Genomic DNA, 27,061 nt, shown 5'->3' with positions numbered 1-27,061 from the left:
AAGTCATAATACTGTATCAATACGTGTATAGTGCATAGAAATACCTGGCACATAGTATCAGTAATTGCTCATTTAATGTTCGCTGCTGCTGTTTTCATCATCGTGATGATGCCCTTTGTTTTTCCAGTAGTAAGGATGAATTTGTACTGATGAACTCATGGATTCCTACCCAGCATTGCCTTAGGAAAGATGTGCTTTTCAGATTGTTTGCTTAGAGGTTGGGAGTAGTAGAGAAGACAGGATGAGATAACTGGTTTCTGGTTTCACTAAACAAGTACACTAAACCTGAATAGCCATTTTCGTGATATAGAACTTGCCATTTAAAAAAATATATTTATTTATTTGGCTGCGCGGGGTCTTAGTTGCAGCACGTGGGATCTTCATTGAAGGCATGCGGGATCTTTAGTTGCGGCATGTGGGATTTAGTTCCCTGACCAAGGATCGAACCCAGGCCCCCTGCATTGAGAGCGCGGAGTCTTAGCTACTGGGCCACCAGGGAAGTCCCTAGAACTTGCCTTTGACAAAGTCTTCTAATGAGTCTTCATTTATTGTACATCAAGCAGATCCCCTTTCCTTTATGTCATGAGGGTATCAACCTGACTTTTAATGTAAGTTCATTAAACGTCTTATCCCTGAAGTTAACCTCCCTAAAGGATCTTATATAAACTTTGAAGTTGTTTTTCACATGAATAGACTACATGTTTTAGTAGGCATTTCAGGATGTTTTGGAAGTAATCATCTACTAAAGATGTGTTGTGGGAATGTGGTTTTCCTTCCCCTCGGTTTTTAATGTTCTTCCTGGAGGTATATGTAACTATTAAGACATTTTTGAAAACCACACTGAATGATAATACTCTTCTGCTTACCTGAAGCCTCTTGAGAAGAATCTTGCAGTTTACTGAGCTTGTTAGATTTTAAATAGATTATTAGAATTTACAGAAGATGAGACCAAATATTAAACATACTGCCGAACAGGTTTTCGCCTCTCTCCTGTCTCTCCTCGGCCTGTTTTGCTGGTCTTTTAACATTATGTAAAGAAGAGAAGGAAACTGATTTTCTTTCTAATGCATGCATGTATTTTCTCAGTGAAATGTAACATGTGTTTAGGTGTTATTTTATATAAGGAAACCTGGGCTTAGAGACATGGAAGCTGTTCAGGATCACATCTACAGAATGATGGAGTTGATACTTGAATATGTGCCTTTCTAGTTCTTTTCCAACATGTGCTATTGCCTCTCTAAATTAGAAAGCTCAGACAACTATGTTCTTGTTAACAAAATATTTGTTGTATACAAAGAAAAGAGTAATGTATATAAGTTTAGTTCCAAGCTTAACTCATGTCTTCCTCTCTTTGACCTAAAAATGCTTCCATGTTTAGTTCTGAGTATATGAGGATGGAATAGAACTGGGTGGGATATGTGTGTGTGTACAAATGAAGGGTCCATTGAGGAAAAATGGATTATTAGAACGGTGTAGTCCCTGAAGATGTGTACTGTCAGAGATTGTCCTGTGCGGTTCCTTTATTTGTTTATCTTTAGCAGAAAGATTCATACCCGGGTTAGCCATTATAATTTCAAAGCTTGTGCAAGGTTTTGCCTGTGACTAGGTCACAGACAGATCTTTGAGGCAGAAGAATGCTTTTCATTATAGGGACCTTCCTCAATGGACTTCACTGCTTATTCTAGTCTCTTCTCACAGTTAAAGATGTTGTGGGAAATTAAAAGAACTGTTTTTTTCTTCTAGATTAACTGCTGAAGTACTGATCGAGTTCTGTGTTTCTTCAATGAGGAACTACAGGCTGATCTTCTGCCATAATCTCAAACAACCATAAATGACAAAAGAATGCTTGCTCATTGAGGGTAGCTGGTGCAGAAACCATTTTTTAAACTTAGGTGTTTAAGTACTCAAAGGTAAGTTTCCGCAATGGTAACTATCCCATACTTATATATCCACAGAGATTTTGGAGTTTATCTACTATTGCTGCTATTGGATTATTAACTTAAGGTTTTGTAGTTATTAGCGGGCATCAGTTGTGTTAAAGAATGGATTTTGCTTGTCTAAAACTATTTAAATTTATGGCATTTTGCTGCCCCTAAGTTAATTTCTACTGTTTCTGTAAGTTAGATGGATTTGTTTTCCAGTCACGATGTCTCTTGATCCAGTGGGTACACCTGTTATACATATGGACCTTATTTGTATAAACTTTAGAATATTGAGCTTTTTTTTTTTTTTCTGCTCTGTTATCTTTCTCTTGTAGTATGAAAGGAATTGTTTCTCTGAGGTGATGAAAAAAGCCCATTTTGTTCATTATCAACTTTTGAAAAAAGTTTTCCATTCCTTTAAAAATACTCCTTTCTCCACATAAAATAATAAATTATTATTTTATTTTATTTTTATTTATTTATTAAAAAAATTTTTTTGGCCATGCCGCACAGCTAGTGGGATCTTAGTTCCCCGACCAAGGATAGAACCTGTGCCCCCTGCAGTGGAAGCGTGGAGTCCTAACCACTGAATCTCCAGGGAATTCCCATAAATGATTATTTTAGAAAATGAATTTTTTTTGAGATTACTGTATTTGTTCTTTGATGCTTCATAAATTGGAAACATTGTTTTCTCCCACTGCTTCTTTATTGATCACAATTCCTGCAAAGACAAATTATTTATTTCTTCTGAACTAGCCGGGCTATGGAAGTTTTTCTTTTGAATAATTATGAAACAGCAGGATTGATAAAAGAACATTTTCATTGAAGGTTGATGACTAGAACTGAAAAATTTCCTTTGTTTATAAAAACATATTATGGCTGCTCTGTCATGTAGAAATAAGAACTGGTTAATCTTGTCCTTATTAGCCCATCATTTTTTAAAAAATGATTCTCTCCTCTTTGGATGCTTATGAATTGAGTGGTTAGATGACCTTCATAGAGCAGAGTCCAGAAATGATTAGGTTTGGCTTTTTACTTGTGTGGTTAATAAACTTGGTCAGTAAGGTCCTGTTAGAGCAGAATTTGCCCCTTACTTTGTCTTTGAGATACTAACGTCCTCTGCGAAGTTTAATGATCAGTTTTGCCATTGTTTGGTAAATATACAAACACTAAAGAGAACATTCAGAACTAACTTCACATGGTAGAGAAAATGCTTAGATGATTGTATTGAGCTTTATTTGTAGAACACACTATGGGCCTGGTAACTGGAACATATTTAATAGACGAGAACACATTCAGGTGTAAAGCCTTTTTCTTTAATGTATTTAGTCATATTGCCACCTGTTAATCATTATAGTCTTTTTTTTTTTTTTTTTCTTTTATTTGGCAGAAAAGACAGCTTTGATTTCTGGCTGCAAAAAAGATATGAGGAAGAGCTCCTCCCCTTCCTTGAATAACTGCAACTCCGTTCTTGCTAACAAAATATTTGGAATTCCACTTGATGAGCTGCAGCAGGGAGGACATCCAGACAATGAGGTTCCGTTCATAGTCCGCCACGTAGTGGACTATATTGAGGAACATGGTATACATTTCCTTACTTTGAGGGCTAGCCTTTGTTTTAATAAACACAACTTATCCATTTTTGACCTTGGATTTTTTTTTTCGGTATTCAATGTCCAAAATATAGTGAGGAAAAACAATGGAAATTCTTTTTAACATTTCAGTGTGTCTTTATTACTTAAAAATCATATACTCAAAAATGCCCAGTTTAGAGCATATTTTAGTGGGAGGGGTGATAGTAATATTTTTAATGGATATAAAGGGGTGGGATAAAATAGAATATCCCTCAGGACAGAGATAGTATACGTTTCTAGATGTGTAGTTTGGAGGTGGTTAGCCCAATCAGGGGAGCCAAGAACGGCTTTCCCAAAGTATGAGTATATTAAGTTGATTGGAGAATGAATATATATGGTAGTTGAAGTTGAAGCTTATTTAATTTTTGCCTTGAAATAATGTAGGAGGTCTGGAGCAACAAGGACTTTTTCAAGTCAATGGAAATGCTGAGACAGTGGAGTGGCTTCGGCAGAGATACGACAGTGGAGAAGAGGTGGATTTGGTTAAGGAAGCAGATGTTCCCTCGGCTATTAGTCTTCTTAGGTTTTTCCTTCAAGAACTTCCTGAACCTGTTATCCCTGGCAGTTTGCATATTCACTTGATGCAGCTTTCTCAAGGTAACATAATTTGAATCTTATCAGTCAGTCGCTTAACATTTAATTTCAAAGTCTTTACCTTTTAGAAATCTTGACATATAAGCAGTAATTATAGTAATTCTGAGATTAATTTCTTAAGTTCCCATTTGGGGACATATGCCCTTTGGGGCTATATTATCTAGTTAAGGGAATTGCAACCTCTTAGATTCCTGTAGTGCTATTTACTTTTTATGATTGGTCTTAGTAAGCCTAAGATACATAGTGATAAGGAGAAGGAGGAAAGGCAGGAGACAAGAACAAAGAGTAGGAGGGAAGAGGAAGAAGAAAAAATATATGTGTGGCAGAATGACCCATAATAGTCAGTGGTGTTGGTTAGTGGTGATGTTACTATGTTTATCCTTGGTTTGATAGAACATCCTAGCAAAAACCAGAAGACAGCTTTGATTCTAAGTTTGGAATATACCTAAAGCTTTTCTTGGACACCTGCCTGAAGGAAATAAAATATCAAATTGGACGTCAGACTACAAGCCAAATAAAGAAAAAAATTGGTTTGTTTCTGTTGGGTTAGTTTTTTGGTGGTGACTAAAAATAGGGCTTAGCTGGGATGGACAAGAAAAATAAAGGTAGAGGTATGCAGAAAGGTAAAAGAACCAAGAAGTGAGGAGATGCTTCTTTTCCTTGAGCCAGATGGTATTCACTGGTATTCATGTGTACATAATGGAGTGACATGCTTCGTTATATAGGAGAATTTATGAAGTTGGCATATAATACAGTTGACTTTTGAAAAACATGGGTTTGAACTTACATACATATTTTTTCAATAAATTTATACTACAGTACTACATGATCTGCAATTCGTTGAATCCACACATGCAGAACTGTGTGGAGGGATATGGAGGGCCTGCTGTAATGTTATACACAAATTTTCAGTGGTGTGGAAGGTCGGCATCCCTAACCTCTGTGTTCAAGGGTCAACTGTATAATACATTTCTTGGATTTTAAAATTATTTTTTCTGGCTTTTGTGTTATGGAATCTCTTTAATTTTTTGAATTGGGGCTTCTACAGAAATTCAGTGATGTTAAAAAAATTATAACTACTTCCTTAATCCCTATCACTGTCAGAGCTGGACTTTTTGTATGTTTGTGTGTATCCTTAAGCAGTGTATGGGCAGAGAAGGAGGATTTCCTTTTGAGAGTATTTATCCATCTTTTTCTTACATTTAAACATGAGCCTGTATTAGTGGATGCCTCTTATTTGTGTGTAAAGGTCAATACAAAGATATTTTATGATCCTCTTATGTATGTTTTCCTCTGTACAGCTAGATAATAAGGCTCACTTTGTACTTGCTCTATTCAGGAATGGTTAGCCTGATTCAGTTTTGTTCTTTTATTGTGCCACCTGGATCAAAGAACAGGTTTCAAAATGAAGTGTCATCAATAATGTCACCTTTCTTTCTTTTTTTCTCTCAACAAATACTATATTTTTTTGTTCTGAATTTCTGAATCCATTTCAAATTTCTTTTCTTAGGAGTAGGAATTTTTTCAAATGTTTATATTCAGTCACCTAATAAGCACTTTGCATTCATTAAATATATAGTGAAACTGATGTGTTAGAGTTTTTTGAGCCCTTTTTGTGTCTCTAGAGCCATTCATTTTGTTTTTATAGTGTTAGGGTTCCATTTTCCCTGTGTTAGCAAATTGTAGACAAGTCTTTTAAAGTTCCAAGAATCAGATAATCTTTCAGTTTTGATTGAAAATTTATAAATGAATAAGTGGAATAAGATTTAATGATGATAAAGTTACTGCCTCTCATTGATGCTACCAATCAGAAGCTATTTTGTCAGTAAGATTGTCATTTTGATTGGTATTCATTTAAAAGTATGACAGCATCATGCACTGTGTTATTTATGGAATTGCAATATATATCTTACTAATTAATTATTCTTATGTCAGCATTCACGTGTGAAGGAATTTAGGCATGCAAAAATGCTTGTGGCCCATTTGTTATAAGGAATCCACCATTCTCCTCCATTCCCCACTTATATAATCATTAGCATGGGTATGTATGCATGCACACACACCCGTATATACACCCGTTTCTTTAATAGCTATGCAGATAGGTGTGGCAGTACTTGAGGTGATATTTGCATTTCTGTTGTGGTAAAATCTATGTCCTCATCCTTCAATAATTCTTTTGGGAAGGTGTCTAGGTCTCTGGAAAAGTTCCTCTCTCCATTTATTGTAGGCAACTATAATGTTAATATTTTAATTGACGTTCACAAATACATGAGATTAATGCTTTTAAGATCATAGAGGCAGCATGTAGTTGCATTTGAGTTAGTGTTCTTTAAAAAGTGGTTTTCATTTTCTGTGGTAGCAGGACATTGCAAAGTGGCATTTCTGGTGTGGTTTGATCTTTTATTTAGACCAGGATTTCACAGCCTTGGAACTCCTGATATTTGGGGCTGGATAATTCTTTAGTATAGGGGTTATCCTTGAATTTTAAGATATTTAGTAGAATCCCTGGCCTCTGTCCACTAGATAGCACTAGTACCCCTTTCCCCCAAGTTATGACAGCCATTCGATTCATTGTCAGATGTTACCAACCATTGGTTTAGCCCATGATAGTTTGTCCATTTACTTATACATTATGTTTTGGTAGAAAACACAGTTCACAGTTCTGTGAATTTGTTGTAAAATTTACAGAAACTGTTAAAATGCTTGAAAGAATTCTTAGGGGAATCTTCTTTGATACCTACATATATTTTTCCTGGTTATGATCGAACTAGGAAGTAGGCCCAAAAGGAAAAAAAATTTAAGCGGGTGTGTTTTTAATACAAACACACACACGGAAATGCTCCTCTGCCTTATTTGAAGACTGGTAGGTATAAATATTTTAGAAGGAGGCTGGTAGGTATAAATATTTTTGAATACTAGAAGTGTTCACTAACAAAAGTAAAGCAGCATGAACAGTATTTCAAGTAAAACCAGTATAGCCCACGATCTTACCACCTCATCAAGGCAGCATCTTTTTCAGTTATTGTGTATTTATTCAGCTTCTTCAACTAACTTATAGAACCCCTGCTGTGTGCCAGGCACTGTTCTAAATTCTGGGAATGCAGAAGTGAACAAAACCGGCTAAAAATCTCTGCCATCATAGAGCTAAAAATTCTAAAAGGGCATAAGGAGAGTTAGAGGAAAAATAGATGATAAGCAAAATAAATACAAGGGTATGTTAGATGATAAGTGCTATGTAGCTAGAGAGGATGTTATGTAGAATTTGTCATTGTTGATGTAGTCATCATTTTGATAATATTAATTGCATATATTTTTTGAGTTGATACATGTGATTTTTCTTAAATAATCCTTTTCTGCTAAATTTAGGTTGTTAAAAATTTCCACCAATTGTAGTCGCGGTAATCTAAAAAACATTAATTCAAGGACTGTTCCAACCAATTATAAAGTCAAAGTACCTGGGCAGTTGGTAATATTATGAAATATTGAAGAATTCTTATTGGTTGCATTTTAAATTTTAAGTAAAACTCGTGTGACTATAGCCTTTTCTGTAAACATCTTAGAGTTGTGTTATTTTGCAGAGATGGCCAATATTAGGATCATAACCTTTTACCAAGAATTTTTTTCCCTCAAGAATTAATTTTTAAATTAATTTTAAGAACCTCGAGAAAAATAAAGAATGAAATATAATTGGGTTAACTTTCTCTGTTGGAGCAATAAGTTACTTTATTTTCAGGGTAACTCTGAGAAATTACTTCTCCTAAGTGGGGCCCTCACCAGTCAGGGAGTTGATACAGGCCTAATTTCTGTTAATGAAAACTCATTGACCTAAACACAGGGCCTAGCTTCTGGTAGTTGAAAATTCATTTGGTAAACAGAAAACAACATCAACTTAGAGGAGAAAAACAACTTAGAAGTGGAATTCGTACTTATTTAGTTCTGTTGATATTGCTGAAATTAATTGTTCTTTTCAGAATGTTAAAAGAAGAAAGTCTGTCTCTTATTCTGTTCCTTCCTTGTTTTTTCTTTCATTCTAATACTATTAGCTGTTTAAATTGCTTCTCATCTTTGCTTGTTAGTGGTTGGTGTTGACTGATATTGGCCAGTGCATTTTGACTTCTTAGAGTTGGCACTAATTTGGAAACACAGGTACAGTCATGCAAGAGACAGTATGATGAGAATTTAAAAAAATAGAGAATTGGGGCCAGTGAGTAATAGATGAGGAAAACATCCTCCAACAGTTGAAAGGTTGTGTACCTTCTCAAATTCTTCCAGTTAATAAGTGAAATGCAAAGCCCTGAGGGATTTGGCCTCTAGTAGAGGAAGTGGTTTATGTAATTGTTATAGTAAAAGGGTTATATGGGTGTAGCAGTGTGAACCTGGCAAAATATCTGAGCTTTGCTTTTACTTCATTAAAGAAACCTGTCATTATGTTTTATAGATTATAATAACGAAGATGAATTTGGAAGAAAGTTGAGGTTCCTCTTGCAACAGCTTCCACCTGTTAATTACAGTTTGTTAAAGTTTCTGTGTAGATTTTTAGCCAATGTAGCATCACATCATGAAGAAATTTGGTCTGCAAACTCTTTGGCTGCTGTCTTTGGTCCAGATGTCTTCCAGTAAGTTTTTTCACAAATTTTTGTTTGATTAAAAAAATATATATATTTGTGAAATAGAATCATTGTACTGTCTCCCAAGGGTCATAGGTTGCTTGATGAACCATTATTTTTTATAGTAGATCTGATTAATCCTTCCAGCATTTCTGTGAACAGGGTACAAGTTAGGTAGGCTTTACAAATGGGAAAACTGAGGCACAGAATGATGGCATAAATCGCTCAGGTCTATAAAGTGACTCATTGCTTGTCTTCAGACTTTACCTGTGATTGATTTAAGAACTCTCAATTCAGTTTGGACTTTTATTCTTAGTATTTACACAGATGTGGAAGATCTGAAAGAACAAGAAATAGTGAGCAGGATAATGGCTGGACTTCTGGAAAATTACTGTGATTTTTTTGAGAATGAAGAGGAAGATTTTTCATCTAATGATTTGAGTTCAATTACTGAACAGGTGAGAATATTTAAAATATACTTGGAGGGAGTTTTTGTTGTTGTTGCTTTTTAAAGAATTTGCTCTTAAGGGCTTGGCCCAAACTTAGGTGGAATTTTTAAGTACTAAACTGGAAGTAATTTTCTTGATTATTATATGTAATCATAGGTGATATATCCATGTAGTATATGAATGTGATCTTTTTTCTGAACAACTTCTTGTCCTCAATTTGGATATGGAAAAGTAATTGAAACCAGAGTGTATGGTAGAGCTTTTGTGGACGTTTTTGTGTTTTTCTTCTGTTAAATTAAGCATTGTTTATTTTGTAAGAATAGTGTGCTTTTGTTTTTGCAAAGAAACTGCTTGCGTAGAGGAATGCAGGCAAAGGTTGAGAATTAGAAGGTAGAGAGAAAGATTGAATACAAAGTTGACAGAAACTTAAAAATGTTTTTCTTGATTGAAGTACCAAGTCAGTATAGCAGTGCAAACATTGTCATTAATGGGAAGCATCAAAAGAGTAATAGTTTAGATTACAGATAATGTTTTAAATCTTGTGACTCTCGAATTTAAAACCCATTTCTCAAACATTATATTTTGTTGTTACTGCTATGCCTTGATGGTTGAGACTGCAGAAGGATCCTAGTTAGTTTCTTCTTTTTTACAATTAATTAATTAATTAATTTTTGGCTGCGTTGGGACTTCGTTGCTGCGCGCGGGCTTTCTCTAGTTGTGCGAGCGGGGGCTACTCTTCTTTGCGGTGCGCGGGCTTCTCATTGTGGTGGCTTCTCTTGTTGCAGAGCACAGGCTCTAGGCATGCGGGCTTCAGTAGTGGTGGCACGCAGGCTTAGTAGTTGTGGCTCGCGGGCTCTAGAGTGCAGGCTCAGTAGTTGTGGCGCACGGGCTTAGTTGCTCTGCAGCATGTGGGATCTTCCCGGACCAGGGCTCGAACCTGTGTCCCCTGCATCGGCAGGCGGATTCTTAACCACTGCTCCACCAGGGAAGCCCCTAATTTCTTCTTTATAAGAAATGATAATATTGATTCTGACTAATTGTAAGTGACTGTAAAGCCACATTAATTCAGACTTCTCAGGTTTAGAATTTGTGATATAGATCTGGAGGTTTTTCTTTTGTGCTTAAGTGAAATGATTTGTCAAGCAAACTTTTATATTAAAGCCTATGATGTATTTTGAGTGTGGGGTGGGGCTGCTACCTCTTTTTAATGACTAATAATTCACCTGGTTAAAAATAAACAAGGTAAAATACACAGTAAAATGTCCTATTCTTACCCATGCCCACCCTCTTCCTCTCATTGTTTTTTTATGTGTTTTCCAGAATTTCTTTATGCAAATATAAGTAAATATTTCCTCTAAGTATTTTTTAACAGGAAAGTAGCATACCATATACACTATTCTGCACCTTATTTTTTTAAATCAGTTAACAGTGTATCTTGGTGATGTTTTATTGGAATGTAGAGAACATATTCGTTTTTTTAAACATCTGTGTAGTTCCCTATTGTATGGATGTAACATATAATTTATTTGATTCATAGTACCTGTATCCACTTGAAAAGGTGATAGTATATCCCGGTTTTCTCAGAGTAGTCCTAGTTTATATTTGCTTTCTAATGTAATTATTAGTTGCTCCTCTTTTCACTCAGATGTATCCAGGTTTAGATGATTAATTATATGGTTATGCTATTTATTGATGGACAGTGGATTACATCCCTTCATTTGTTCTTAAACTATAAAGTAGCATCTCTTGAAAGTTTATCATACAGATTTTCATTCATTCTCATAGGTGTTGGCTCAGATTATATGAATTAGGAGTTTTATTTCCTGTGTAGCCCAGCTTTTATTTAAAAGGGTTTCTATACTGTTGTGAACTTTTATAGATAAGTCTTTTTAATATTTGGGGGTTATACCTTCCTTAGGTTGGTTGGTTGGTTTTGTTTTTTATTGAAGTATAGTTGATTTACAATATTGTGTTAGTTTCAGATGTACAGCATAGTGATTCAGTTATACATATATTTATGTAGCTATTCTTTTTCAGATTCTTTTCCCTTATAGGTCATTACAAAATATTGAGGATAGTTGCCTGTGCTATACAGTAGGTCCTTGTTGGTTATCTATTTTATGTATAGTAGTGTGTACATGTTAATCCCAAACTCCTAATTTATTGCCCCTCCCCCCCATTGGTAACCATAAGTTTGTTTTCTATGTCTGTGCGTCTATATCTGTTTTGTAAATATGTTCATTTGTATCTTTTTTTTTAAGATTCTACATAGAAGCAATATCACATGATATTTGTTTTTGTCTGGCTTACTTCACTTATGATAATCTCTAAGTCCATCCATGTTGCTGCAAATGGCATTATTTCGTTCTTTTTTTTTTTTTTTTTTTTTATAAAGTATTTTTTTTTTTTAATTTTTTTTTTTTTAATTAATTAATTTATTTATTTTTGGCTGTGTTGGGTCTTCGTTTCTGTGCGAGGGCTTTCTCTAGTTGTGGCAAGCGGGGGCCACTCCTCATCGCGGTGCGCAGGCCTCTCACCGTCACGGCCTCTCTTGTTGTGGAGCACAGGCTCCAGATGCGCAGGCTCAGCAATCGTGGCTCACGGGCCCAGTTGCTCCGCGGCATGTGGGATCCTCCCAGACCAGGGCTCGAACCCGTGTCCCCTGCACCGGCAGGCGGACTCTCAACCACTGCGCCACCAGGGAAGCCCATTTCGTTCTTTTTTATGGCTGAGTAATATTCCTCTGTGTGTGTGTGTATGTGTTTATCACATCTTTATCCATTCATCTGTCAATGGACATTTAGATTGCTTCCATGTTTTGGCTATTGTAAATAGTGCTGCTATGAACATTGGGGTGCATGTATCTTTTTTTTTTTTTTTTTTTTTTTAAAATTTTTTTTATTTATTTATTTATTTTTAATTTATGGCTATGTTGGGTCTTCGTTTCTGTGCGAGGGCTTTCTCTAGTTGTGGCAAGTGGGAGCCACTCTTCATCGCTGTGCGTGGGCCTCTCACTATCGCGGCCTCTCTTGTTGCGGAGCACAGGCTCCAGACACGCAGGCTCAGTAATTGTGGCTCACGGGCCCAGCTGCTCCGCGGCATGTGGGATCTTCCCAGACCAGGGCTCGAACTCGTGTCCCCTGCATTAGCAGGCAGATTCTCAACCACTGCGCCACCAGGGAAGCCCGCATGTATCTTTTCGAATTAGAATTTTCATCTTTTCCAGATACATGCCCAAGAGTGGGACTGCTGGATCATATGGTAACTCTATTTTTAGTTTTTAAGGAACCTCCATACTGTTCTCCATAGTGGCTGTACCAATTTACATTCCCACCAACATTGTAGGAGGGTTCCTTTTTCTCCTCACCCTCTCCAGCATTTATTTCTTGTAGACTTTTTGATGATGGCCATTCTGACTGGAGTGAAGTAATACCTCATTGTGGTTTTGATTTGCATTTCTCTAATAATTAACGATGTTGAGCATTTTTTCATGTGCCTGTTGGCCATCTGTATGTATTTTTTGGAGAAATGACTATTTAGATCTTCTGCCCATTGGTTCTTTTTTTTTTTTTGATATTGCACTGCATGAGCTGTTTGTATATTTTGGAAATTAATCCCTTGTCGGTTGCATTGGTTGTAAATATTTTCTCCCATTCTGAAGGTTGTCTTTTTGTTTTGTTTATGGTAAGTTTAAGTTTAATTAGGTCCCATTTATTTATTTTTGTTTTATTTCCATTATTCTAGGAGATGAAGCCAAAAAGATACTGCTGCGATTTGTGTCAGAGAGTGTTCTGCCTGTGTTTTCCTCTAAGAGTTTTATAGTACTGGTCTTAACATTTAGGTCTTTAATCCATTTTGAGTTTATTTTTGTGTGTAGTGTTAGAGAATGTTCTAATTTCATTCTTTTACATGTAGCTGTCCAGTTTTCTCAGCACCACTTATTGAAGAGACTGTCTTTTCTCCATTGTATAGCCTTGCCTCCTTTGTCATAGATTTTTTTATTGTTTATTTTTTGTCTGTGTCGGGTCTTGGTTGTGGCACAGGGGATCTTTGTGGCACGTGGGATCTTTCGTTAGGGCGTGTGGGCTTCTCTCTAGTTGTGGTGTGCGGGTTTTCTCTCTCTAGTTGTGACACATGGGTTCCAGGGCACGTGGGCTCTGTAGTTGTGGCGCATACGCTCCAGGGCGTATGGGCTCTGTAGTTTGCGTGCTCAGGCTCTCTAGTTGAGGCGTGTGAGCTCAGTAGTTGTGGTGTGCGGCCTTAGTTCACGTGCGGCATGTGGGATCTTAGTTCCCTGACCAGGGATCGAACCTGTGTCCCCTGCAGTGGACAGTGAATTCTTTACCACTGGACCACCAGGGAAGTCCCTGTCATAGATTAATTGACTATAGGTCAGTTCCTTAAGTTTTTTATGTTTTCTTCATGTAAGCATTTTTATCTTTGCTGACTTTCCTTCCCTCTTTTTCTTCTTCCCTCCTTACCTTCCTTCCTCTCCTCTCTCTCAAGTATCAGAAACTTTTAAAAAAACAGTAAAAGATGCCAAATTGTAACTTATAGTTTATGAACTGAGGATGAAATCAAATGTGTGTGTGTGTGTGTGTGTGTGTGTGTGTGTGTGTGTGTGAGGTAAATCAAGTGAGTAGAATTTGTAACCTGAATCAGTGATCCATGGAACTTCTGGCATATTTTTTGAAGGTTTCCAACTATCATATACAGTACCTGACTTAAAAAACTTGGTTAAAATAAAGAACTGACACAGCTGTTGAAAAGTATTTTTGCTTAAAAGAAAATGACAAGAAGAGGACAAGTAGATATATATGCCTTAAACCTTTAATGCTTTTTCATACCCATAAGAAATCCCATCTTTGGGGAACTCTGTGTGCCACCTTTCTTTCCTTTATATTTTAGTTCAGCAGTTTATTTTTTTAAATAAAATTAATGGCTGCTGAAAGTGAAATAATATACATACGTTTGTGTTATTCATTTTCTACTTTTCCAAGATGATTTGACTTGTAAGAAACTGATGATGCCAATTTGATCTAATGTTTATATCTTGACTCCTCTAGTCTGTAGGGTATATCTTGATTTTGTTTTACATTGTGGTGTAATTCTCTGATATTTGTATTATTCTGCAGCTTCCTTATGTAAACTGAAATATATTCATATCTCACATATATTGCATTTATATTTCTGTATTTTTTAAGCACTACAAAAACTGACTTAAAATATATTGTGCTTTACATTAAATAGAATGATGGTTAATTAACACCAGGAAATAATGTTGAATTCTGCAGATTTGTCTGTGAATAGAAAAGAGGATGTTAGCATATTGAACAGAATATTCTCAATAAACATGGTAGTGCAGTGAGTCCTGAGAGACAGTGATGTATATTAATTACCTTGGCTCATGTTGCTAATTGCCAGTATCTATTTTCTTATCTATTTTTATTACTTTTTTGAATTATAACTGGGTTGCAAGTAATAGAAGAACAGACTTCTGAAAGTATTTTTTTAAAGCAGATTTTGTAACTTCATAACTTCACAAGTTAAAACAGATTTCATAACTTCACAAGTCAAAATTTGACTTGTGAAGCTGAATTGATCAGGTATTGAGTGAAAGTAAAATCTCAAACTCAGCACAATGTGGTTGTATTTTAAAGTTGGTGTAACTTAAATGCTGCTAATTTGTTATCCACGTATTTAAAAAGGTAGGCAGACCTGGTCTGTCATGGCAGTGCTTTGATTTTTCCCCTGATTTTGATACTTGAAGGAAGCAAAGTTTATTTAGCACTCTCTACTTTTAGAGTTTCATCCCATTAATGCAAGTATTTGGCCGTTAGATCCTTTTCAAGGTAGTAGGTTTTTTTTTTCTTAATAGTTTGAGAGATGACTGGAGATGTTGAATAGGGAGTGTTTGAGAAATGACCCAGAGTTAGAGAATAGGTTGTTTGTATGGCATCCTTGAATGATTGCGAATCCAGTAGAGTGGTTTGAAGATGTAGGTGATAATTATGTTTCTTTATACATTTGAGAAGGCAGGTAGCAGCGTTCTCCACAAGCTGGAGTCTGGAGAGCAGGCATTTCACGAGGCCCTAGAGAAGGGAATTACAACAGTCAAAGAAAGAAGAGATGTAAGTATGGCTGAGGGTTTTCCATAAGTGGAGTTGAGGCAGCTGCATATGTAGGGCAGGTTCAGAATAATTTATGAGCAGAATAGAGTGTTGATAAGCAGAAAGTCAAGTTGACAAGAAAAAGATCAAGAAGAATTTTTGAAGATAAGTGTGGGGTGAGAGGGAGAGCATTTTTATATAAGTTTATAATTTTTACTCTTACCCAAACCAATTTAGTCAATTCTTACTGCAGGAAGTTAAACTGGAAGGCCTGGGGGGATGGGGGTGGGGGTGGGAAGAAAAATCCATAGGCCATAGACTTTGTTCACGTCATATCTTAGTTGATGGTTTCTGGTGAAGATACTAGGGAATGTCAATTAATTTACATAAAGCTTATTGAATCGAATATAATATATTCAGTATAATTGAGTATAAGGCTTTTGTAGTTACTAAGAGCTATTGACTGTAGGCATAAACTGATTTTAAAATGTGTAATGTAACATGTTAAAATTGCAGTACTTCTTTACGAAATTTTTGTGTACTGAATAAATATTCCTCTATTCTCAGTTTAAATAGCCATCTTAATTTTTTTTTTTTTCCAATATTCTACTCTTGCACCCAAACCTGAAAATGATATTTTCTTGCCAGTTTTTTTTTTCTTGGCTTGGATTACCAGGTAGCTATTGATTAAATACATTCTTGATTTTCACTAATTTATTAAATACATAGAGAAAGAGAATAATTTTCCATTTGATCCAGTTTAAAAACTGACCTATCATTTGAAATTTTCACCTTTGTGTATAAATCTTACCTCTCAGTAAATAACCACTTAGGCTAATGATTTTCAGTACTCGTTGATTAGGAATTGGTAGAGTATCACAGTGTAATTACCTTTCTTCTGGTTGAAGTTTTCATTTCTGAGAGTCCTCTAGCAACTGTATTTGCCTGTGTGTCAGGAAAAACACCACTGTTACATGTAGCAGTAAATTTATTCTAGGTATTGCCAGCATGTTTGGCTAGGATGGACAAAAGTACATGTTTACTGCTTAATGTTTTTAATGACTAGCGTTAATTTATAAAAAATGTTAAGACCATTTATGGCTAGTTTCTTCTATGGGATAGCTTAACAAATGTTTCTCATTTGAAAATATTTTATTGGTTTTCGTTCTCAGATATTTGTGTCTTTTTATTAGAGTGATTGTTTACTTATGTAGCCAGTTTGATAAAAGAAAATGTTTTATAGCCCCTGCCAGAAAGAGAGTTATAACCTTGAGTTGTGCTTAATGGTCAAAACAGTGAGTTCTTTCTTGTTGTAAGGTCCATTCTCTTCATGAAGAATTCAGTTGAATCATTTAGAAGTTAGCTGTCATTTTCTAATGCATAGTTAAAGACCGTAAGGCAAAATTTCTGTGCCCTTCTTTTTTCACACTTATTCTATATTAAAATCACTTGTTCAGTGCACTTGGAAATTGGAGAGATCAATTGAAGTCTTTGTTGTAGCTGATAGGTTTACAAATCTGATTGGTTAGAAAATGAAGCTTTCTTAATGTTAATTAACTACAGCATGCAGGCTTTTTCATAGTTTGCAGTCTTATTCATATTCCTAGTGATATAGTAATGTAATCATTACTTCCTGCTTTAAAATGTTATGTTTGGTTTGATATTTTACTCTAATATGGAGAAGTTGGCAGCTGTTTACTTTGTAAGAGAAATTGGTCCTAGGAAATGAAGTGAAAAATGAGTTGTATTTAAATTTTTCTTAGAATAGTATGTCTTTCTTAGAATAGTATGTCAGTTAACAGTTTCATTAAATTTTAATTCTCATTTAATTCTATCTATATAGGTTAATGAACTTTCTGAGGAAGAAGAGGAAGATGAAAAGCTGGAACATATAGAAGAACTTCCAGAAGAGGGTGCAGAAAAATCAGATGACATGCCAGAGGTGGTACAGTTAAGGATGACTGAAAACATCCTGGAACCAAATAGTGTTACAGCATCAACAAGGTAGTATTTCAGTTGAAAGGACTTTAGTTTTGAGCATTTCATTCTAGATGTAAGTTCACTCAAGCACTAAATCACACAGATTGTAATGGTATATGAAAGATTAGTTTGTATATGAAAAAGAACAATAAGAAAATTTTAAAGAAGCAACCTCGTTAAGGAGTTTTCAGTTATTAGCATTTATACCTTTCTTTAAAAATATAACCTCATATGTATATTTCCTCTTAAAGTTTATTTGTTTTTGTATTATTAGTGTATTAGTTGGGTTGGGTAAAATTTCAGAACCTTTGGAAGTAGAATTGCTAGAGAAAGATACAGTGGTTGAGTTGACTATATTTACAGGTCCTAGTCTAGAACTAGATTGAACTAGGCTGTAAGGAGAGGACTCTGTGATCCTTTAAGATAGTGCTTTCCAATCCTTTCCATGTATAAAGTGATATTTATAGGGCATATTGGGTAAACTTGGTAAATGTGGTAAGCTGGAGGCACTATCCTAGCACATAGCTGGGACTATTGGACACACTGTTTAGGAAGCATTAGAGAATTTAAGAACTCCCTGTAGGTGGCTCTAGGTTTGCTAAATTCTGTCCTTTTCTGTAAAGCTCCATGGTTTTCTAATTAGGGGGACAGTTATTTGTTTAGGCCACTAGATATTTTTCATTAAATTTGTGTTCAATAGAATGGTGGTTAAAAAAGCAGAGGAAATAATTTAAGAGTCAGACAGCAAAATGTCATTTAAAAATAAGTAGTAATTTAAGGGAAGAACTATTCAGTGTCATTTAGAAAAATTATAAAGTAGTTTAAAATGTATACTTCTAAACATAGCTATTACATTTCTCTATGGGCCTCTAGATTTTTATATTATGTATAGTTTCTTCAGATGTGATTATAGTTATGGTATATTAACAAGTTTATTCACTCTTTTGCCCCGATTTAGCTTGTTGTTTGTGCTTTTCTATGTTTACATGACATTCTTTACTATATTTTAGTTATATATTGCAATATTTATAAGCTATATGTTAAATTATTTAACTGTATCTTAATTATATATTTACTGTCATTCTTTTTTCTGAACTTTGAGTTATTCCATCTACCTTGTCATTGCTATACTACTATACAACCTTTGTTCTTGGGTCCGTTTTTCCTTCTTTTGACTTATTTGGATAAATTTATTAGGCTCAAAGAGTAAATTTTTCAGTGGCTTTTGATAAGTATTTCCAGACTACTTAAAAGACTTGGCCATTTTGCATTACCATTAGCAATATTTTCTTGAGCACCTGAAAACAATAGATTTAAATTGGGATTCTTTATTTTGTTAATTTAGAGTTATGCCCTCCAATAAGGTAACCATTAGCTAGCTACATGTGGCTATTTAAATTTAAACTTAAAACAATTAAAATTAAATAAAATTTAAAAATTACTTCCAGGGACTTCACTGGTGGCTCAGTGGTTAAGAATCCGCCTGCCAGTGCAGGGGACACTGGTTCAATCCCTGGTCAGGGAAGATCCCACATGCCATGGAGCAACTAAGCCCGTGCGCCACAACTACTGAGCCTGCGCTCTAGAGCCCGCAAGCCACAACTCCTGAAGCCTGTGCGCCTAGAGCCCATGCTCAGCAACAAGAGAAGCCACTGCAGTGAGAAGCCTGCACACCACAACGAAGAGTAGCCCCCGCTCACTGCAGCTAGAGAAAGCCCATGCAGCAACAAAGACCCAATGCAGCCAAAAATAAATAAATAAATTTATTTAAAAAAAAAATCACTTCCACAGTTGTACTAGCCACATTTCAAGTGCTCAGTATAGCCATATATGATTAGTGGTTACCATATTGGACAATGCAGATATAGAGCAATTCTATCATTGTAAAAATTTCTTTTGGATAGTGCTGATTTAGAGAGCAAATTCATTAAATCTTTTTATATATTTAATTACCAGCAAGGTTAAATATTGTTTCAAATGCATGATGCCAATAGTTTCTTCTTTTTGATCATCTGTCTAGCTTTGTAGAGGATCCTTCTTCCCTCCAACACAGTCATTTTTTTTTTTTTTTAATTTTTAAATTTATTTTTGGCTGCACTGGGTCTTTGTTTTTGGGTCTTCATTGCTGCACACGGCTTTCTCTAGTTGGGCTAGTGGGGGCTATTCTTTGTTGTGGTGGCTTCTCTTGTTGCAGAGCTCAGGCTCTAGGCATGCAAGCTTCAGTAGTTGTGGCACACGGGCTCAGTAGTTGTGGCTCACGGGCTCTAGAGTGCAGGCTCAGTAGTTGTGGTGCACGGGCTTAGTTGCTCCGCGGCATGTGGGATCTTCTCAGACCAGAGCTCGAACCTGTGTCCCCTGCATTGGCAGGCAGATTCTCAACCACTGTGCCACCAAGGGAGTCCCAAACACAGTCATTTTTAATTATTTATTTATTTATTTATTTTTCGTTTCTGCCCAGTCATTTTTAGATGGAATCATTAGAGATTGGTGGTAATCAGGATTCCTTAATTGCAAGTTGTAGAAACAGATCTTGGTTAATGGACAGAAAAAAGGTAATTTATTAGAAGAATGCTGGATAGGTCCCAGAGTTGAAAGGAAAAGCAGAGAGAAGAACATGGCAGCTTTGGAGAATTTAGTAACAGAGGGTCATGGAAGAATCTCTTCAGCATGTGGCTGTTGCTGTGAGATTTCCAATTACTTCTTTTCATCTGTCATTCTGCTCAAGAACAGATTCCTGTGGGATAGCAGGGGAGAAGGTCTGGCCTAAATTGGGTCACGTGCCCATCCCTGGCCAGGGTAGAGCTGGGTCATTGTTATTTTTTTTTTTTTTTTTTTTTTTTGTGGCACAGGGACTTAGTTGCTCCGCGGCATGTGGGATCTTCCTGGACCAGGGCTTGAACGCATATCCCCTGCATTTGCAGGCAGATTCTTAACCACTGCACCACCAGGGAAGTCCCTGGGTCATTGTAATTTATGCATGTACCAAAAGTATTGGATGGAGGGAGGAGCTAGTTTGCCATAGAAAAATGGGGCTAATACCAAAAGAAAGGGATAGGGATGTGAGGCAACAAATATAGATGTGTCTGTCACAGTGGTCTTCTAGATTTAGTGTTGATATCTGTAAATTTCAGTTAATATTTATACATTAACATTTTATTTTATTTTTGGCTGATTGGTTGCATAAAGGTAAAAAATACATTCTTTGATATCCACCTTTGATGAAAGAAAGGTAGGGGAGAAATATCCTAGAATGCACAGGGTCTAGAAAATAGGGAACGCTTAATAAATTCATTTTAGGGAATTAGTGGATACTGTATTACATGAAGCTAGAGATTGACTTTTTGCTAACTTAACGTTTTGTCTCTTTGAGTTTTTCTCTCAGGTTGCTCGCAAACATTTTCTGGAAATATTAGGTAGCCTACTTTGTATTTCTGTGGGAAGATATATTAGAAACCTAAGGGAAATAAACATTAAGTGACAGTTTAGCGGTTCTCAAACATTTTGGTCTCAAATGTTATACTCTTACAAATTATTGAGGACTCCGAAGACTTTTGTTATATTGATTTTATACCTCTGGTTATTTACCATATTATAAATTAAAACAGCATATTTAAACTGCTGGGAGTGTTCTTTGTTGAGTTGTACTTTGGAAGACGCTTAGTATTTGTAGCTGAAATATAGCTATTTATGATCTAACAGGTTTTTTTGTTGGTAGATTTCTCCTCCTTTATTAGTTTTAATTCATCGATTCTCAAACTTTTTGGTTTAATTTGAGGACTGCAAAGAACTTTGTTACTGTGGGTTATAGCTATTGGTGTTTACTCTATTAGGAACCAAAACTGAGAAATTTTTTTAAAGTAGTAATGAACTCATTACATGTTAATGTAAAATTTTTTAATCAAAAGTAACTTTTCCAGAATCTCTCAGAAATTTTTAGTGAGAAATTTTTTAGTGGCATTGTTTTACATTTGTACAAATCTCTTTAATGCCTGGCTTACAAGATGGTAGCTAGATTCTCACATTTTCTTTTGCATTTAATGTGTTGCCATATGTTATTTTGGTTGAAGTAATGTGAAGACATTCTAGCATTACACAAGTATGTAGTTGGAAAAAGGTAGAGAATTTTTATAGCCTTTTCAGATAATTGTGGATATTCTTCTTTGACAATACACCAAAACTTGGTAAGTGGTAGTTTCTTAAAGGTTATTTGTAATGTGGAACCTGAAAGCATATCTGAATTTTTCGTACTCTGATCCGTCAGTCTGTTTTGTACTTTGAGAGAATCTTTTATCATGCTTAATTTTGTGATATGGTATATTGGTTATTTGGAAAATACTGCCTTACTGAGTTATTCAGAGCTTCCAAATAGTGATATATTCTGTTATATAATATCAAAATGTATATTCTTTAATATCATTATTGATTGTGTCAAAATATCTTTAAGTATTGGGATGCTGTTGAGCTTATGGTAGAGGATACAGGTTTTCCAGAATTCTAATTTTTGCTTGAAAACCCAAATTTTATCAGTACTGTTAGTCTTGCTCATTTTTGAGAAAATTTCTGCCGGATATTCAAGTTGGAATAGCCATAGTCTGTCAGTCAGTCTTTCAAGTAAAAATGGGTATTCCATGGTAAAAGTTCATTTCTCAACTCAAACAAGACAAGCATTGTACTAAGCTGTGCAGCAGAGTTGCTTTGTGTGTACTTCCTATTTGTCACACCAGATATTAAAAAGAAGTGTACTCAAGGGCTGAGATAAAATTATTAATATGTATTACTTCTTCATCAAGGACTGGCTCCTTTTTAAAAAAGATCACAACTGGGTAGTGATGAAGAATGCAATGGCCATGGTATAGTTTGATACTACTTGCCTGGACTTATGCTAAGACCCCAAGGAATCTTTTTCTACCATTGATTTTGTATCATCAAATATCAGCACAGTGAAAAAGGCAAATGTTATGAAAACAGTTTTGGTCTTTTGTTTCATGGAACACCCTTTGAGAACCAGTGGTTTAAATATTCATGTATGAGTTGTATTGATTGACTTATTTATGCATCTGTTATTTCTATACATTGTTTGCCATTAGCCATATTTTGTTAAGATTTGACCTGAGTTGAGTGGAAAAAATGGTGGAATTTAGAGTGTGGGTAGCCTAGGGTGCATAAAAAGCAGAAGTTTTGGTTGCTTCTGAGGCTCAGTCTTATCCATGAAGTTCATGGAAATCTCAAGCTTGCTTCTAAAGTGCCTTGTATCTGTAGATGAAAAATTATTGCTTTATATTCACATGTTTATCTAGTATTTGGCTTTATTTACATACACAAATGTTAGGGGAATCTTTACCTTTTAAAAATTTAAAGAGAGATTGGAGAGTTCTTAAAGAGTTCTTTATTTTCCCTGTGCTTTTCACCATCTTTTTCCTAGGCTGTATTGGAAAGGTTTATTTTGGCTTGAGGTTAGTTAATTTTTAATTTATATTGCTTCCAGAACTACAAATAAAAAACCAGTTAATTGACATTATTATTAAGTTCATTTAAAGTTGTGCTTTTAATTTAATGCCTTGCTAAAACTTGGAATTTAGAAAGAATGAAGAATTTGATACTATCTTTTATGTACTGTTGATGCTAGGGCTTCATTTTGGTGAGTTCATTAGCCTATGATAGTTTGATTTTAGGTGTGATGCAGGAAAGAAGGTGTAGTGATTAAGAAAGAGCTCTGAGTTGAGGTGAATTGGTTTGCACTTCGTTCTCTGGATACCTTATTGTTGAAGAAGTATGCCTTCAGCTGACTATAGGGGCGAGAGAAATGTAGTAGTAACTTTTTCCTTTAATCTGTTAAATAAGCAGTTTGCAGAATATTTCAGTTGACAATCAATTCACCACATTTTCGCTAGCTAGATTCCACTTAAAAGTGCAAAAAGGGGCTTCCCTGGTGGCGCAGTGGTTAGGAATCTGCCTGCCAATGCAGGGGACACGGGTTCGAGCCCTGGTCTGGGAGGATCCCACATGCCGTGGAGCAACTGGGCCGGTGAGCCACAACTACTGAGCCTGCGCGTCTGGAGCCTGTGCTCCGCAACGGGAGAGGCCGCGACAGTGAGAGGCCCACGCACCGCGATGAAGGGTGGCCCCCACTCGCCGCAACTGGAGAAAGCCCTTGCACAGAAACGAAGACCCAACACAAACAAAAATTAATTAATTAATTAATTTTTTTAAAAAAAGGTGCAAAGAGGAGGGAAATGTGCTTTGGTGGGAGTATCAGAAATGTTGGGTGGGAAAAAGTAGAATTTATGCTTTGGGTCATAAGATGATTTTATTAAAGTAAAACATTTTTTGAAGTATCAGAGCATAATAGATATTGACAGGTTCTCTTCCTCCTTCCTATTGCCCTGAAAATTATGCATTTGACATTTTAAAGACTTGTGGTTGTTATAACTTACTGACTAACTTTCTAATAGTGAGGCATCTTTCCAGTTTACTCTTATCATAGGTATAGGGTATTCCCAAGTTGATGGGGAAAGTGAAGAAATACGTTTTGCTTTTGACTGGAAGGGGATATGTGGTTTGGGGTTGTTTTTTGTTTGTTTGTTTGTTTTTTTGTCCGTGTCGCGCGGCATGTGGGATCTTAGTTCCCTGACCAGGGATCAAACCTGTGCCCCCACCCCTGCCTTGGAAGTGCTGAGTCTTAACCCCTGGACTGCCAGAGAAGTCCCTGTTTTATATATTTATTTTTCGAAACCACAGTTTTGTTTTTTTTTTTTAATTTTATTTATTTATTTATTTATTTATGGCTGTGTTGGGTCTTCGTTTCTGTGCGAGGGCTTTCTCTAGTTGCGGCAAGTGGGGGCCACTCTTCATCGCAGTGCGCGGGCCTCTCACTATCGCGGCCTCTCTTGTTGTGGAGCACAGGCTCCAGACGCGCAGGCTCAGCAATTGTGGCTCACGGGCCTAGTTGCTCCGCGGCATGTGGGATCTTCCCAGACCAGGTCTCGAACCCGTGTCCCCTGCATTCGCAGGCAGATTCCTAACCACTGCGCCACCAGGAAAGCCCGAAACCACAGTTTTTTGAATGGTCGTTTTAGTGGGGCTCTGGCATGAATTATCTGGAAATTATCCTAATTTTAGATTTGAAAAATTAACCATTAATGCTTTTCTGAAAATGGATGATGAGTGAACAATAGTTCTCTACCTATTGTGCAGCTCTTTCAGCAATGTCATATTTGTCATAATTTATAACTCTTGATATAGTGTGATTAATGAAAACAGACTTTTTTTTTTGCTTTACACTGGGTTAGGCTTAAATATTTTTATAGGCGTTCCAGCCAGATTCAAAATGTTGTCCCCCTTTCCCTATCTCCCACCAAGTTGCTTATTTAGTACTTGGGAAAAGATTTGTGGACTGTTGATTGGGTCCCTCCTTGTCAGTAGTGACCTCATGTTGCAGCCTGCTTCCGTTTAGACTGCAGTTCTGATTGCTCAGCAGTTTTTATAAGCCTGTCACCATCCTTTATGATATTTGAAGTCATTTTACCTTATGTTTTTGTTAGGAGATGCCACAGTGCCTAGAATGGCTTGCAAGGCTCTGTTACACAGGTAAAGTGATCCTTATCAGATTTAATTGAAGCAGAGCTACAGTACTTTTATTGAAGTATTATTTGTAATATTAAATATTTGCAATTGGGAAATTAAAATAATAGTAGTTCCCTATGATAATTGTATTTGAATTACAAAAAAATAGTAATTGGAATAAATGGCTGCAAGATTGATTTTGTGTTCTCAAGAAGATTATGTGATTCTAGACAGATTTAAAAATAGAGTTAACAGCAGAAGGGAGAAGAAGGTCAGAATGACTACAGTCTTTAACGTTATACTTGATTGAAGCCTAAAATACGTGTGACCCTTGTGATTTATCGTTTGCCCTTTTCGTCTGGTGGTTTAATGAAAACAGGATTTTTAAGTGGTCTTTATGGCATCTGTCTATAGTACCTAAGTAATTTGACCTTGAATTTGTCAGCATTTATTTTTTGTGTGTCTTTATTAATCAGAACTCACATTCTTATGATACTTATGTTATTTTGCTTCTGCAGATGCATAACTATATTGATAAATCTTTTTTATAGCCGTAGGTGTATGTTAGCCTTGGTTTGTACATAAGTGCTTTATTCCCCACAGAACTTGGCAAAAGTCTGAAAATAAAGAATAATTAAATTCCTTGAAATCTGAAAACTGAATCAGTCCTTTTTCCTTCAGAAATTCAGAGAACAGTTTTACAGTCAACTTTGTAGCCTCAGTGTGACTCATAAAGTACAAAATCTATTTATTTGATTTGTTTACTATAGCTTTTCGGGGTAGGGAGAAGGTCCTTATTGAAAGCAGCTGGTTATTTGATTGTCCTAGCCTATTCTTTAGGGCCAAAGAATCTTTACTTTCATACTAATAATCTAGCTTGCTGATGACTACTTTTATATATTTTAAATTTAATTCCCATAGCACTTAAAAGGGATAGGAAACTGAAAGATCAAATCCTCTGCCTACCCATCGAATTTTTTTTTTTTATATTTGTTTATTTATTTTGGCTGCGCCGGCTCTTAGTTGCAGCACATAGGATCTTCGTTGTGGCATGTGGCATCTAGTTCCCCCACCAGGATTTGAACCCAGGCCCCCTGCATTGGGAGTGTGGAGTCTTACCCACTGGACCACCAGGGAAGTCTCTACCCATCGAATTTAAGACCATTAGAACTTTTGTTCTGTTTGGCTCCTTTGGATAACTGGAAAATATTATTATTATTTTTTTTAATACTTATTTATCTTATCTATTTATTTTCTTTATGTTTTTGGCTGTGTCGGGTCTTAGTTGCGGCACACGGGATCTTCGTTGAGGCATGCAGGATCTTTCATTGCGGCACATGGTCTCTTTGTTGCAGCACTCAGGCTTCTCTCTAGTTGTGGCATGGGGGCTCCAGAGAGTGTGGACTCTGTAGTTTGCGGCACGCGGGCTCTCTCTTTGAGGCGCTTGAGCTCAGTAGTTGTGACGTGCGGGCTTAGTTGTCCTGTGGCATGTGGGATCTTAGTTTCCTGACCAGGGATAGAACCCGCGTCCCCTGCATTGGAAGGCAGATTGTTTACCACTGGACCACCAGGGAAGTCCCTGGAAAATATTATTAAAGTTTAATCTTCTGGAAGGCTAGATATAGATCTCGGCCAGTGTTTCTTAAGTTTATTAGTATGGATAAGAATCATCACTGGTGCTTATTAAAAATGTAAACTCTTGGGTCCTACCTCAGAGGTTTAGGGAGGGACCGAGGAATCTGCTTTCTTAAAGTTTGTTTTTTTTTTAAAAAATGTAAACTCTTGGGTCCTACCTCAGAGGTTTAGGGAGGGACCGAGGAATCTCCTTTCTTAAAGTTTGTTTTTTTTTTTAAACTGGGAAAGAAATCATACATACAGAAACTAGCATAAAACAAATGTATATCAAAACAGGTTAGTAAAAAGCAAATATCCAAATATCCCAGATCTAGAAATAAGCACTGAAAGCACCCTGGTAGCTCTCACAGTCCTGATCTCCTCCCTCTCCACTAAAGGTAACAACTATGCTGACTTTTATGCCAATCACTTTCTTATATATTTCTGAGCTTTATGAAAATTAAACTTGCTATATGTATTTTTTGATCCAGCTTCTTTCACTAAACATGGTATGAGAATTTTATCCATGTGGTCACATGTCACTGTGGTTTGTTCATTTCACTGCTGTAAAGTATTCTATTATATGAT

The 27,061-nt window shown here is 36.1% G+C and overlaps 1 protein-coding gene across 14 annotated transcripts in view; it reads left to right on the top strand.

Moving 5' to 3' along the window:
* FAM13B (family with sequence similarity 13 member B) overlaps positions 1 to 27,061 on the top strand; it is a 109,333-nt gene that overhangs the window by 14,155 nt on the left and 68,117 nt on the right. For 7 of the 14 annotated variants that reach the window (XM_059917168.1, XM_059917163.1, XM_059917165.1 and 4 more), the window contains exons 2-8: positions 1,744 to 1,910; positions 3,313 to 3,504; positions 3,941 to 4,153; positions 8,589 to 8,766; positions 9,074 to 9,215; positions 15,239 to 15,337; positions 17,160 to 17,320. In XM_059917168.1, coding sequence (XP_059773151.1) covers positions 3,348 to 3,504; positions 3,941 to 4,153; positions 8,589 to 8,766; positions 9,074 to 9,215; positions 15,239 to 15,337; positions 17,160 to 17,320 — 950 coding nt within the window. In that variant the 5' untranslated portion in view covers positions 1,744 to 1,910; positions 3,313 to 3,347. The remainder of the gene's footprint in view (positions 1 to 1,743; positions 1,911 to 3,312; positions 3,505 to 3,940; positions 4,154 to 8,588; positions 8,767 to 9,073; positions 9,216 to 15,238; positions 15,338 to 17,159; positions 17,321 to 27,061) is intronic. The other 7 variants (XM_059917174.1, XM_059917175.1, XM_059917173.1 and 4 more) reach the window with 2 other exon arrangements.

The sequence above is a fragment of the Balaenoptera ricei genome, chromosome 3, assembly GCF_028023285.1.
Source record: "Balaenoptera ricei isolate mBalRic1 chromosome 3, mBalRic1.hap2, whole genome shotgun sequence".
In the NCBI taxonomy this organism is placed as follows: domain Eukaryota; kingdom Metazoa; phylum Chordata; class Mammalia; order Artiodactyla; family Balaenopteridae; genus Balaenoptera; species Balaenoptera ricei.
This window is presented reverse-complemented; position numbering and strand designations above follow the sequence as displayed.